At 41.9% G+C, this 14,580-nt stretch overlaps 1 protein-coding gene across 8 annotated transcripts; it reads right to left on the bottom strand.

Moving 5' to 3' along the window:
- Window positions 1-1,505: 1,505 nt before the first annotated feature.
- Window positions 1,506-5,708, bottom strand: LOC123086072 (uncharacterized). 8 transcript variants are annotated; one of them, XR_006440361.1, is made up of 3 exons: window positions 4,531-5,708; window positions 2,407-4,001; window positions 1,506-1,767 (listed from the first exon to the last, which is right to left on the bottom strand). XR_006440361.1 is itself a non-coding variant. In XM_044507775.1 (3 exons), the coding sequence occupies exons 1-3, from the start codon at window positions 5,404-5,406 to the stop codon at window positions 1,746-1,748; spliced, it is 279 nt and encodes a 92-aa protein (XP_044363710.1). In that variant the 5' UTR covers window positions 5,407-5,708; the 3' UTR covers window positions 1,506-1,745. The 8 variants fall into 8 exon arrangements, 3 of the variants coding, with proteins under 3 accessions (XP_044363710.1, XP_044363711.1, XP_044363709.1); XR_006440360.1 differs by having other exon boundaries at window positions 3,863-4,001; XM_044507775.1 differs by having other exon boundaries at window positions 3,863-4,001; window positions 5,289-5,708.
- Between the last annotated feature and the right edge of the window lie 8,872 nt (window positions 5,709-14,580).

Here is a 14,580-nt window from a genome sequence, read left to right as displayed (position 1 = left end):
TGATGCTGTTTTCAGCAGAATTACCATGGTGTTATTTATGTGCAGAAACAAAAGTTCTCGGAATGACCTGAAACTTCACGGAACAACTTTTCAGAAATAATAAAAAAATCCTTGCAAAAGATGAAGGCCAGGGGGCCCACCACCTGTCCACGAGGGTGGGGGCGCGCCTGCCCCCCTAGGGCGCGCCCCCTACCTCGTGGGCCCCCTGGAGCTCCTCCGACCTCAACTCCAACCCTATATATTTGGTTTCGGGGAGAGAAAAAATCAGAGAGGAGGATTCATCACGTTTTATGATACGGAGCCGCCGCCAAACCCTAAAACCTCTCAGGAGGGCTGATATGGAGTCCGTTCGGGGCTCCAGAGAGGGGAATTCGTCGCCATTGTCATCATCAACCATCCTCCATCACCAATTTCATGATGCTCACCGCCATGCATGAGTAATTCCACCGTAGGCTTGCTGGAGGGTAATGGGTTGGATGGGATCTATCATGTAATCGAGTTAGTTTTGTTAGGGTTTGATCCCTAGTATCCACTATGTTCTGAGATTGATGTTGCTATGACTTTGCTATGATTAATGCTTGTCACCAGGGCCCGAGTGCCATGATTTCAGATCTGAACCAATTATGTTTTCATCAATATATGAGAGTTCATGATCCTATCTTGCAAGTCTATAGTCACCTATTGTGTGCTATGATCCGTTAACCCCGAAGTGACAATAATCGGGATACTTATCGGTGATGACCATAGTTTGAGGAGTTCATGTATTCACTATGTGCTAATGCTTTGTTCCGGTACTCTATTAAAAGGAGGCCTTAATATCCCTTAGTTTCCGTTAGGACCCCGCTGCCACGGGAGGGTAGGACAAAAGATGTCATGCAAGTTCTTTTCCATAAGCACGTATGACTATATTCGGAATACATGCCTACATTACATTGATGAACTGGAGCTAGTTCTGTGTCACCCTATGTTATGATTGTTACATGATGAACCGCATCCGGCATAATTCTCTATCACCGATCCATTGCCTACGAGCTTTCCTTATATTGTTCTTCGCTTATTTACTTTTCCGTTGCTATTGCTATCATCACTACAAAATATCAAAAACATTACTCTTGCTACCGTTACCTTTTGCTACCATTACCACTACTATCATATTACTTTGCTACTAATCACTTTGCTGCAGATACTAAGTTCTCGGGTGTGGTTCAATTGACAACTCAGCTGCTAATACTTGAGAATATTCTTTGGCTACCCTACAAATTTGATTATCATTCTTCATGATCAACATTCTTGTTGAAAAAATATCGCACGTCTTTGCGTTAATTATATAATCTCTTATCTAAATGCCCACTTTCTCAATGCATAGCGCCCAAATGATTATAATCTCAAATTTTAGTATTTGAAAAAAATATACAGGCAGGCTTCGGCCCGTTGTAGTATGTGTCAAATATACAACCGTTTGAATTTTTTCTGATCATATTGTTATAGTATAATCTAATCAGAAATTAGAATCACCTTGTTGGACAATGGATTATTTAAAAGGTTAATCACCATTCTCCATACACACATACAAGTACCATTGAATAAAGATCCATTTATGTATCAGCAATAATAAAGAACTATTACTATGAGAAAATCAAGTGTGTTTCACAAAAGTGATAAGATGCCAGATGAGAAAATCAAGTATCAACATTTATATATCTCCAGCCAATTGAAGATAATGTCATGCAAACCAAACCATGCCTTCACTCTTTACAACAAGGATTCCTGCCAAGCAAAGCAGAGAAGTGCAGAATAAGAAATTTTGTTTATAGAGCTATCCTCCAATTCCTAAAACACATATAAAAGTCATGCATGACACACTTTACATTTTCAGTGTTGGCACTGTAGAAAAAGCATATCATGATTTCCCTATATACTTTCCTGGCGCATATATACGGAACTCCTAACCCAAACTTACCCAAGGAACTGTAGGTTCTTATTAACAAAATTCCATCAGACTGTCAGAATGGACAAATGAGAAATTTTTTTATTTAGAGAACCTCACATCGACCATCAGACATGTCCCAATTTTGTGAAAAATAGCAGATCATTAACAAGCTCACAGAACATTGTTTATCAAGCTCCAAATTATAAATGCGAGGGGAGCTGTTTATCAAGCTCCAAATTATAAATGCGAGGGGAGCTTACAGTACATGTTTTCCCCGCTGATTTTCCAACTGGCCAGTCGTTTGATGGTACCAAACCAATAGCAATACATAATAAGACTTGTTGATTGATGCAACCAAACTAACTACAATACATCCTAAGCCAAGTCGGTTGATACACCATAAATCGGCTGCAACTCCAAATAAGAAAATGTTCAGACAGACAAAGACAGCAATGAACTTGAGATCTTGCCTGCACCTTGTCAATCTCCTCCGGGACTTGTTGAAGCCTTTGAGAATTGTAAGCACTTCACGCGGAGGAAAATAACATTCAGGCAAGTCTCCGTCACTAAGGGTGTGTTTGGTTGCAGTCATCAACTGGAATGTCATGGGTCGGACCCGTTTCTAGGCCCGTTCTGGTGTTTGGCATAGAGCTGGAACGGTAACCGACTAGTTCCCACGAACCGAATATTCCTCTCAGATGCGGAACGCGCTCGTACTTCCAAATCGAGCGGACCACATGAAACCGGTCGTTCTCCTCACACTCCCGCAACTCTACCGCCTCTCCCTCTCTCGACACGAGTGGCGGCGGGTAGCAATAGGCGGCGCTGGATGGAGGCGAGCGACGGCGGGCACCGAAAGACGGCGCTGGATGGAGGCGAGCGACGGCGGGCACCAAGAGACGGCGGCTAATGGAGGAGGGCAGCGGCGTAGATTTGTACCAGAGTGCACGAGCAGCTCCTGCATGGCCTCATGCATCACGAGACGGCCGCGCTGGATGGCCGCGAGCGACGGCGTTGATCTGTAGTATGCGCAGCTGTGCGGCCTCGTGCACCGCTCGGCGTGGTCTTCGCGCCCAGGTGTCTCCAGTCCTGTGCCGGCGCCCAGCGAGCCCAACCAGTGCGCCGACGATTGGGGCTAAGGCCTGTACTGTTGAGCTCCCCATCCAATTCAGTCTTTGTCTTGTCGAGATCAACCATTTGACTGAAACCGGCTATATTTGGTGTTCTGAAATCTGATTCAGTGTATGCACCGCTCTTTTCTAATTCAACTTAATCTTGCCCATATGTGTGTGCCAATGCATCCGATGGTTTTTGATTGACTGAAATCCAGTTCAAAGTTCAATATATTCTACATAATCACAAGCAGACAAGTGTAGGGATGAACAAATCCATTTCATCAGATATCTGAAACCAAACACTAAAACATAACCATTCCATTCCTTAGATTTGCATATACCGAACACAAGGATGGAACGGAACCATGACATTCCATTCCACTTCGTTCCCTAACCAAACGCACCCTAAGTCAGTGCATCCACCAAGTATAAAAAAAGGTTCCCAACTCAACTCCACGGCAAACTCAAAGGAAATAATGGATTTACACAGCTTTAAAGTAGTCTTTTCTGAAAACAAACTCAAAATTGAATTAGACCACAATTTACAAAATTAAGGTAACTGGGAGAAAGATATGACAAAATTCCTGAAATTCTCATAACATTTGTATTGTGAATGACAACAGAAAAAAGAAAAAAAGATCTGAATAACATTAATTGGAAGGATAGAACAACATTTGCTTCAAATGAAATAAGCTAGTTGAGGCTGCAAGAACAACATAGAAGCTAGCATGGCTCTAGCAACTACTAAAGTACATTTTAGGCAAGCACGCCTGACCAGCTACAGACCATTTAATCGCTAGTGCTAAAAGAGATATACCTCAGAAATGCAGACCCGCACGTATCCTTGTGTTCTTGGCTATCGTGTACCTGCCCTTTGTCCAGATGGTCTTCTTCATGTTGCACGGTCCAGCGCACTCGGGGCTCGCTGGCGCGTTTGCCATTAGCTGCTGATCCTCCTAAACCACACCTCCAACCATTATAAAAGAACAAAATGATCCAAGCTCGACGAAAATATGAATTGGTTTGTTACAAATTATGTGAAAATGCACATGCACCAAATCATGAAGAAAGTGAAAGGCAATTGAAAATGCAAAGACTCAGTATCACACATCAATTCAACATGAGTACACACGCATAGTTCATATGATGGACATGAGAATAACTATACACAGAATCCAGCTTCTAATTTTGAACTAAAACGCTAAATTGGAATGTATGAACGCGACGGGAATTCCAGCTGGAACCTTCATAATTTAGAATGTGGCGGTTGGGTGTAGGAAGAGCTAAAACAATTGATATATCCAACAGAAAGTATTGATTGGCATATTTCATGCTTTCTAATTATTTTTCTTGCCCTATCCATGGGTGTGCTGATTGGGCAAATCATAACATACAAGAATCCAATACAGGCCAACGTTCAGAGAAGCATGTACTAATTTAGCTTGTAGAAATTCAGAAAAACATGTGTTGAAGAAGCTAGCTCACGAGAAAGCATGCCGCTAGGTGGCAAGGGGCTTCAACGTGGCGGTGGCGGTGGTCAAGCAGAGGAGTGGAGGGCGGAGCGGCAGCCCACACTCACGTACATGGGTATTTCTTGTGCTTGAAGACCATGTTGCCTCATCAAGTTTACAGACTCATGGCAAAGAAGCACCTATATGACCTTTATATCTCGAACCTGCACAAGAAAGGTTAATATGCAAATTTCTGCCATATTTCTTTGTTGGGTTCTAAATCTGACATTGACAGACAACATAAGGTTAATAGGCTCACATATCCTTGCTAGGGAAGAAGTGGTACCATACAGGAATAGTAGGAAATAAGTTAGAGAACACTAATAGACTAAGAGTACATATAGCTTGCACATGCATGGACTCACACTCAGCATCAAGGAATAAGATAGCACATAACTGCATGACGAACAGATCAGCCATGCCCATCTACTTCCCTCATTGCTTGCAGGAAATGTCATGTCAAATCCATTCAATGAACACATAACTGAATTGTGCAAATTCAAGTGAAGTGAAAAACACAAACTTCAGGTTTATCAATTCACTAAGTTGGCAGGCATTATAAGTCTCACACCGCCCTAAACAATTTACTAAGCACGTACATTATAGCTTCAATGCATTGGACAGAAAAACAAATTACCTTCTTCGCTGCGACGCTGCATTTAAGTCTCACGCCCACTCATGGCGACAGAAAAAAACACAATAATTTAAGCAAAAGAGAGTGAGGGAGAGAACCTTGTAAGAAGCGGACGCCGGCGTCGAGGAGCTGATGGGACCAAGCGGAGGAATCGCGCAGGTCGAGCTGTCGAGGGAGCAGACCTCCAGGGCGCCGCGGCGGATCAGCTCCAGGCATAGCGCGGCACCGACGAAGCCCTGCCCGACAGTCATTGCGAACCGCACGCCCTCAATCCCCTCGTTCTCGCTCAGATGCATCTCGGCTGCAGCTTTGGGTGTGGGGCTATGGGGCGGCGTGGCGGATCATAGCCAGCGCAGCGGGGCTTGGCCGGCGATGCGGCGTGGCCGTGGAGGTGAAGAGGGAAATAGGGGAGAGATGGCGTCCATCGCGCGGGGCGGCGTCAGAGGGTAGGAGGCGTCTATGGGGAGAGGGGAGCACAGCGGTGGGGAAGGAAGGCGGGGGCGCAATTGGGCAGTGGATAATTTATTGGGTTCGGATGCTTTTAGCAGCGTGATGTGCGGAGGGGTAGGACGTGCGCGGGGTAGTCTGCCTGGCGGAACATTTAATCTGGAGCGTTAGTTTGTGTGACAGATCTGGAATGTAATATGGATTGTTGGATGTAATTTAGTTTGATTGATCTAACGTCTCTGGTACTTCTGTGTACACTTTGTTGTGTGGCTTTAGAGGGAGTTATGTTTGTTTTTTTAATAGTAGTATAGATAACTGTGGGAGAATCTATAGAGATATAACACAAGCTACCATAGGGAGCATTCACTTTCCTGCCATACATTATTTTGCTTTCTTCATAGGTAGATGCATTAATGGTAAAGATGAGGCATGTCACATGTGTGTCCCTGACCTCAGTATTCTTAGGAGTGCTGTGTTAGGAGACAAATCTTATAATTTGGGAGCCATTGTTGCACGTAGGTTGCATCTTAATAGGTTTAATGGAGATTTCTTTGGTGGAATTTATGCAACCCGCATAGATAATTTTATTGGTATAGCCATACGTGAAGATGATATTGAATTACCTCGTGCTTACCTAGACTTTAATGCTATGGTTCACCACCAGTTTGTCGAGAGGAATGAATCACCTCTCCAGTATCGTTTAATCTTTGACAGACGCCGTGTTGTCCATATTACTCTCACTGCTCCTTCCTTCTTTGATTATCAGGCAAAAGGAAGATATGTTATTATCAGAGAGGAGGCAGATGAGTACGAGAGGGGGGCGGAGGCCGCTCGTCGCCACGCTGCAGCTTAGGAGGCGATAGACGCTGCATCTCAGCACGACCCCAACTATTATTATGGATATCCGCCAGGCAAATCGTGGCCATAGACCAACTTAGGCCAAAAGCCTAAGCTTGGGAGAGTACGTATTTCCCACCGACATTGCATTCATGTTCACACACTCATTGCTAGATGTCGGTGCTCATACTTTTTCAGTGTATCATCCATGCTAGTTTATTTCCTTTTTATGCTTTCTTCTTGTGTGTTTAATAAACCTTAAGAAAAACCAAAAAAATTAGTTGTAGATTTTTAGCTAATTTTAATTTCCATGCTTGTAGTAGTAATTAAAAGGAAAACCCAAAAAGATTTCATGTTCTTCTTTTATTTGTTGGGAGCTCTCCCATGTAAATAGTTTTATTTCTTTCTTTTCTTTAGGGGTCGATAAGAGAAGACCATGATTAAATTGTTGAAGTGGCTCTTATATGCATTATTGTTGATCTGACATAAGAGCCCATATTGCCTTGTATTCTCCTGTTTATTTAATGCTTGCAGATTCCAACTTAGTCCAATGCACGTGCACTATTATTATTATTATCCACATCGTTCGGTCGTGCAAGTGAAAGGCAATAATGATGATTATATGATGAACTTATTGAGACGAGAAAAGCTGATATGAACTCGACCTCTCTTGCTTTTGTCAATATGATTAGTTCATCGTTCCTGATTCAGCCTATTATGAATAAACATGTTTGCAATGACAACTAGAGATCATAGTTCTTGTGCCATGCTTGATTAGCTAGGAGCTTATAATGGTTTACCTTGCGTGCCAACATGCTATTAAAATGGTTGTGATGTGGTATGATAGGGTGGTATCCTCCTCTGAATGATTTAAGTGACTTGACTTGGCGCATGTTCACGCATGTAGTTGAAACAAAATCAACATAACCTTCACGATATTTATGTTCATGGTGTATTATATCCTACTCATGCTTGCATTCGGTGTTGATTAATTTTAATGCATGTTCATGACTGCTGTCGCTCTCTAGCTGGTCGCTTCCCAGTCTTTTGTTAGCCTTCACCTGTACTAAGCAGGAATACTGCTTGTGCATCCAACTATATAAACCCCAAAGTTATTCCATATGAGGCCACCATACCTACCTATATACGGTATCTACCTGCCGTTCCAAGTAAATTTGTATGTGCCAAACTCTAAACCTTCAAATAAATATCATGTTTTGTATGCTCGAATAGCTCATGTACCAACTAGGGTTGTCCGTATCTTCCATGTTAGGCGGGTTATTCTCAAGAGGAGTGGACTCCGCTCCTCACTCACGAGAAAGTGGTTGGTCACCGGGATGCCCAGACACATGCTTTATGCAAACTAAATCAAAATAATTGCAAACAAAACTCCCCCTGGGACTCTTGTTAGTTGCAGGCACTCGTTGTTTCGAGCAAGCCATGGATTGATGCTTGTTGGTGAAAGGGGGAGTATAAACTTTACCATTCTGTTTGGGAACGGCCTGTAATGTGTGTAACATGGAAGATATCGCCATCTCTTGGTTGTTATGTTGACAATGAAAGTATATCGCTCAAAATATTATTCACCTCTATTTTAAAACCGAGCTCTGGCACCTCTACAAATCCCTGCTTCCCTCTGCGAAGGGCCTAACTATTTACTTTCATGCTGAGTCATCATCCTCTTATTAAAAAGCACCAGTTGGAGAGCACCACTGTCATTTGCATTCATTACTGTTAGTTTACATTGAGTATGACTTGACTGGATCTCTTTTACCATGAATTACAATGTCTAGTCAGTCCTTGATTTTTAAAGGTGCTCTGCATTTATGTTTTGCGGTCTCAGAAAGGGCTAGCGAGATACCATCTTGTTATATCATATTATGACTATTTTGAGAAAGTGTTGTCATCCAAGATTTATTATTATTGCTCGCTAGTTGATTATGCCATTGATATGAGTAAACTTGAGACCTAGGCGCTATTGTGAATGTGGTTAGATAATCTTTGCTGAAAACTTGAATGCTAGCTTTACATATTTACAACAACAAGAGCAAACAGAGTTTGTAAAAGTTTTTCTTTATCACTTTCAGTTTATCAACTGAATTGCTTGAGGACAAACAAAGGTTTAAGCTTGGGGGAGTTGATATGTCTCCATCGTATCTACTTTTTCAAACACTTTTGCCCTTGTTTTGGACTCTAACTTGCATGATTTGAATGGAACTAACCCGGACTGACGCTGTATTCAGCAGAATTACCATGGTGTTATTTATGTGCAGAAACAAAAGTTCTCAGAATGACCTGAAACTTCACGGAACAACTTCTCGGAAATAATAAAAAAATCCTTGCAAAAGATGAAGGCCATGGGGCCCACCACCTGTACACGAGGGTGGGGGCGCGCCCCCTACCTCGTGGCCCCCGTGGAGCTCCTCCGACCTCAACTCCAACTCTATATATTTGGTTTCGGGGAGAAAAAAACCAGAGAGAAGGATTCATCGCGTTTTACGATACGGAGCCGCCGCAAACCCTAAAACCTCTCGGGAGGGCTGATCTGGAGTCCGTTCAGGGCTCCGGAGAGGGGAATCCGTCGCCATCGTCATCATCAACCATCCTCCATCACCAATTTCATAATGCTCACCGCCGTGTGTGAGTAATTCCATCGTAGGCTTGCTGGACGGTGATGGGTTGGATGGGATCTATCATGTAATTGAGTTAGTTTTGTTAGGGTTTGATCCCTAGTATCCACTATGTTCCGAGATTGATGTTGTTATGACTTTGCTATGCTTAATGCTTGTCACTAGGGCCCGAGTGCCATGATTTCAGATCTGAACCTATTATGTTTTCATCAATATATGTGAGTTCTTGATCCTATCTTGCAAGTCTATAGTCACCTATTATGTGTTATGATCCGTTAGCCCCGAAGTGACAATAATGGGGATACTTACCGGTGATGACCATTGTTTGAGGAGTTCATGTATTCACTATGTGTTAATGCTTTGTTCCGGTACTCTATTAAAAGGAGGCCTTAATATCCCTTAGTTTCCGTTAGGACCCCGCTGCCACGGGAGGGTAGGACAAAAGATGTCATGCAAGTTCTTTTCCATAAGCACGTATGACTATATTCGGAATACATGCCTACATTACATTGATGAACTGGAGCTAGTTCTGTGTCACCCTATGTTATGATTGTTACATGATGAACCGCATCCGGCATAATTCTCTATCACCGATCCATTGCCTACGAGCTTTCCATATATTGTTCTTCACTTATTTACTTTTCCGTTATTATTGCTATCATCACTACAAAATACCAAAAACATTACTCTTGCTACTGTTACCTTTTGCTACCGTTACCACTACTATCATATTACTTTTCTACTAAACACTTTTCTGCAGATACTAAGTTTCCAGGTGTGGTTGAATTGACAACTCAGCTGCTAATACTTGAGAATATTCTTTGGCTCCCCTTGTGTCGAATAAATAAATTTGGGTTGAATACTCTATCCTCGAAAACGGTTGCGATCCCCTATACTTGTGGGTTATCAGGTTGCATTCACATTAAATAGGGCACCATCTAAATTTGTTGAGACGACACCTTATGAAATGTGGTTTGGCAAGAAACCCAAGTTATCGTTTCTTAAAGTTTGGGGCTACGATGCTTATGTGAATAAGCTTCAACCTGATAAGCTCGAACCCAAATCGGAGAAATGTGTCTTCATAGGATACCCAAAGGAGATTGTTGGGTACACCTTCTGTCACAGATCCGAAGGTAAAATTTTCGTTGCTAAGAATGGATCCTTTCCAGAGAAGGAGTTTCTCTCGAAAGAAGTGAGTGGGAGGAAAGTAGAACTTGATGAGGTAATTGTACCTGCTCCCTTATTGGAAAGTAGTTCATCACTGAAATCAGTTGAAGTGAGGAAGCTTATGATGATGATCATGAAACTTCTGATCAAGTTACTACCAAACCTCGTAGGTCAACCAGAGTAAGATCCGCACCAGACTGGTACGGGAATCCTGTTCTGGAGGTCATGTTACTTGACCATGACAAACCTACGAACTATGAGGAAGCGATGATGAGCCCAGATTTTGCAAAATGGCTTGAGGCCATGAAATCTGAGATGGGATCCATGTATGAGAACAAAGTGTGGACTTTGGTTGACTTGCCCGATGATCGGCAGGCCATAGAGAATAAATGGATATTCAAGAAGAAGACTGACGCTGACGGTAATGTTACTATCTATAAAGCTCGACTTGTTACAAAAGGTATTCGACAAGTTCAAGCAGTTGACTACGATGAGACCTCCTCACCCATAGCGATGCTTAAGTCCGTCTGAATCATGTTAGCAATTGCCGCATTTTATGATTATGAAATTTGGCAAATGGATGTCAAAACTGCATTCCTTAATGGATATCTTAAAGAAGAGTTGTATATGATGCAACCAGAAGGTTTTGTCGATCCAAAAGGTGCTAACAAAGTGTGCAAGCTCCAGCGATTCATATATGGACTGGTGCAAGTCTCTCGGAGTTGGAATATACGCTTTGATAGTGTGATCAAAGCATATGGTTTTATATAGACTTTTGGAGAAGTCTGTATTTACAAGAAAGTGAGTGGGAGCTCCGTAGCATTTCTGATATTATATGTAGATGACATATTGTTGATCGGAAATGATATTGAATTTCTGAATAGCATAAAAGGATACTTGAATAAGAATTTTTCAATGAAAGACCTTGGTGAAGCTGCTTATATATTGGGCATCAAGATCTATAGAAATAGATCAAGACGCTTGATTGGACTTTCACAAAGCACATACCTTGATAAAGTTTTGAAGAAGTTCAAAATGGATCAGGCAAAGAAAGGGTTCTTGGTTGTATTACAAGGTGTGAAGTTGAGTCAGACTCAACACCCGACCACTGCAGAAGATAGAGAGAAAATGAAAGGTGTTTCCTATGCTTCAGCCATAGGCTCTATCATGTATGCAATGCCTTGTACCAGACCTGATGTGTGCCTTGCTATCAGTTTAGCAGGGAGGTACCAAATTAATCCAGGAGTGGATCACTGGACAGCGGTCAAGAACATCCTGAAATACCTAAAAAGGACTAAGGATATGTTTCTCGTATATGGAGGTGACAAAGAGCTCGTCGTAAACGGTTATGTCGTTGCAAGCTTTAACACTGATCCAAATGACTCTAAGTCACAAACCGGATACGTGTTTTTATTAAATGGTGGAGTTGCCAGTTGGTGCAGTTCCAAACAGAGCGTCGTGGCGGGATCTACGTGTGAAGCGGAGTACATGCTACCTCTTGAGCACTTGCGTTGGTTTTCCCTTGAAGAGGAAAGGGTGATGCAGCAGAGTAGCGTAAGTATTTCCCTCAGTTTTTGAGAACCAATATATCAATCCAATAGGAGGCTATGCGCGAGTCCCTCGCACCTACACAAAACAAATAAATCCTCGCAACCAACGCGATAAGGGGTTGTCAATCCCTATACGGTCACTTACGACAGTGATATCTGATAGATATGATAAGATAATATTTTTGGTATTTTTATGATAAAGATGCAAACTAAAATAAAAGGCAATGAAAATAACTAAGTGTTAGAAGATTAATATGATGAAGATAGACCCGGGGGCCGTAGGTTTCACTAGTGGCTTCTCTCAAAAGCATAAGTATTTTACGATGGGTGAACAAATTACTGTTGAGCAATTGACAGAATTGAGCATAGTTATGAGAATATCTAGGTATGATCATGTATATATGCATCACATCTGAAACAAGTAGACCGACTCCTGCCTGCATCTACTACTATTACTCCACACATCGACCGCTATCCAGCATGCATCTAGAGTATTAAGTTCAAGAGAACAGAGTAATGCTTTAAGCAAGATGACATGATGTAGAGGGATAAACTCATGCAATATGATGAAAACCCCATCTTGTTATCCTCGATGGCAACAATACAATACGTGCCTTGCTGCCCCTATTGTCACTGGGAAAGGACACCGCAAGATTGAACCCAAAGCTAAGCACTTCTCCCATCGCAAGAAAGAACAATCTAGTAGGCCAAACCAAACTGATAATTCGAAGAGACTTGCAAAGATAACCAATCATACATAAAAGAATTCAGAGAAGATTCAAATATTGTTCATAGATAAACTTGATCATAAACCCACAATTCATCAGTCTCAACAAACACACCGCAAAAGAATATTACATCGAATAGATCTCAATAAGAGAGGGGGAGAACCTTGTATTGAGATCCAAAAAGAGAGAAGAAGCCATCTAGCTAATAACTATGGCCCCGAAGGTCTGAGGTAAACTACTCACACTTCATCGGAGAGGCTATGGTGTTGATGTAGAAGCCCTCCGTGATCGATGCCCCCTCTGGCAGAGCTCCAAAACAGGCCTCAAGATGGGATCTCGTGGATACAGAAAGTTACGGCGGTGGAATTAGGGTTTTGGCTCCGTATCTGATCGTTTGGGGGTACGTAGGTATATATAGGAGGAAGGAGTACGTCGGTGGAGCAACAGGGGGCCCAAGAGGGTGGAGGGTGCACCTGGGGGGTAGGCGCGCCCCCTACCTTGTGGCCTCCCTATTAGTTGCTTGACGTAGAGTCCAAGTCTCCTGGATCTTGTTCGTTCCAAAAATCAAGTTCCCGAAGGTTTTATTCCGTTTGGACTCCGTTTGATATTCCTTTTCTTCGAAACCCTAAAATAGGCAAAAAAACAGCAATTCTGGGCTGGGCCTCCGGTTAATAGGTTAGTCCCAAAAATAATATAAAAGTGTATAATAAAGCCCAATAATGTCCAAAACAGAAGATATTATAGCATGGAGCAATCAAAAATTATAGATACGTTGGAGACGTATCAAGCATCCCCAAGCTTAATTCCTGCTCGTCCTCGAGTAGGTAAATGATAAAAACAGAATTTTTGATGTGGAATGCTACTAGGCATAATTTCAATGTAATTCTTCTTAATTGTGGTATGAATATTCAGATCCGAAAGATTCAAGACAAAAGCTTAATATTGACATGGAAATAATAATACTTCAAGCATACTAACTAAGCAATTATGTCTTCTCAAAATAACATGGCTAAAGAAAGTTATCCCTACAAAATCATATAGTCTGGCTATGCTCTATCTTCACCACACAAAGTATTTAAATCATGCACAACCCCGATGACAAGCCAAGCAATTGTTTCATACTTTTGGTGTTCTCAAACCTTTTCAATTTTCACGCAATACATGAGCGTGAGCCATGGACATAGCACTATAGGTGGAATAGAATGGTGGTTGTGGAGAAGACAAAAAGGGAGAATATAGTCTCACATCAACTAGGCGTATCAACGAGCTATGGAGATGCCCATCAATAGATATCAATGTGAGTGAGTAGGGATTGCCATGCAACGGATGCACTAGAGCTATAAGTATATGAAAGCTCAAAAAGAAACTAAGTGGGTGTGCATCCAACTTGCTTGCTCATGAAGACCTAGGGCATTTTGAGGAAGCCCATCATTGTAATATGCAAGCCAAGTTCTATAATGAATAGTTCTCACTAGTATATGAAAGTGACCAAACAAGAAACTCTCTATCATGAAGATCATGGTGCTACTTTGAAGCACAAGTGTGGTAAAAGGATAGTAGCATTGTCCCTTGTCTCTTTTTCTCTTATTTTTTTGTTTGGGCCTTTTCTCCTTTTTTTATGGCCTCTTTTTTATTTTTTTTATTTTTCGTCCGGAGTCTCATCCCGACTTGTGGGGGAATCATAGTCTCCAGCATCCTTTCCTCACTGGGACAATGCTCTAATAATGATGATCATCACACTTTTATTTTCTTATAACTCAAGAATTACAACTCAATACTTAGAACAAGAAATGACTCTATATGAATGCCTCCGGTGGTGTACCGGGATATGCAATGAATCAAGAGTGACATGTATGAAAGAATTATGAACGGTGGCTTTGCCACAAATACAATGTCAACTACATGATCATGCAAAGCAATATGACAATGATGGAGCATGTCATAGTAAACGGAACAGTGGAAAGTTGCATGGCAATATATCTCGGAATGGCTATGGAAATGCCATGATAGGTAGGTATGGTGGCTGTTTTG

The sequence above is a fragment of the Triticum aestivum genome, chromosome 4A, assembly GCF_018294505.1.
Source record: "Triticum aestivum cultivar Chinese Spring chromosome 4A, IWGSC CS RefSeq v2.1, whole genome shotgun sequence".
NCBI lineage: Eukaryota > Viridiplantae > Streptophyta > Magnoliopsida > Poales > Poaceae > Triticum > Triticum aestivum.
The sequence above is the reverse complement of the archived record's forward strand: the minus strand, read 5'-3'. Positions and strand labels throughout refer to the sequence as shown.

What these genes read in the sequence shown, in the direction of transcription:
- LOC123086072 (XM_044507774.1), bottom strand. Translation starts at nt 5,486, where the DNA reads ATGCATCTGAGCGAGAACGAGGGGATTGAGGGCGTGCGGTTCGCAATG. An exon ending in CGGCGTCCGCTTCTTACAAG is followed by an intron (nt 4,002 to 5,288) that starts GTTCTCTCCCTC and finishes GGTGTGGTTTAG; the next exon opens with GAGGATCAGCAGCTAATGGC.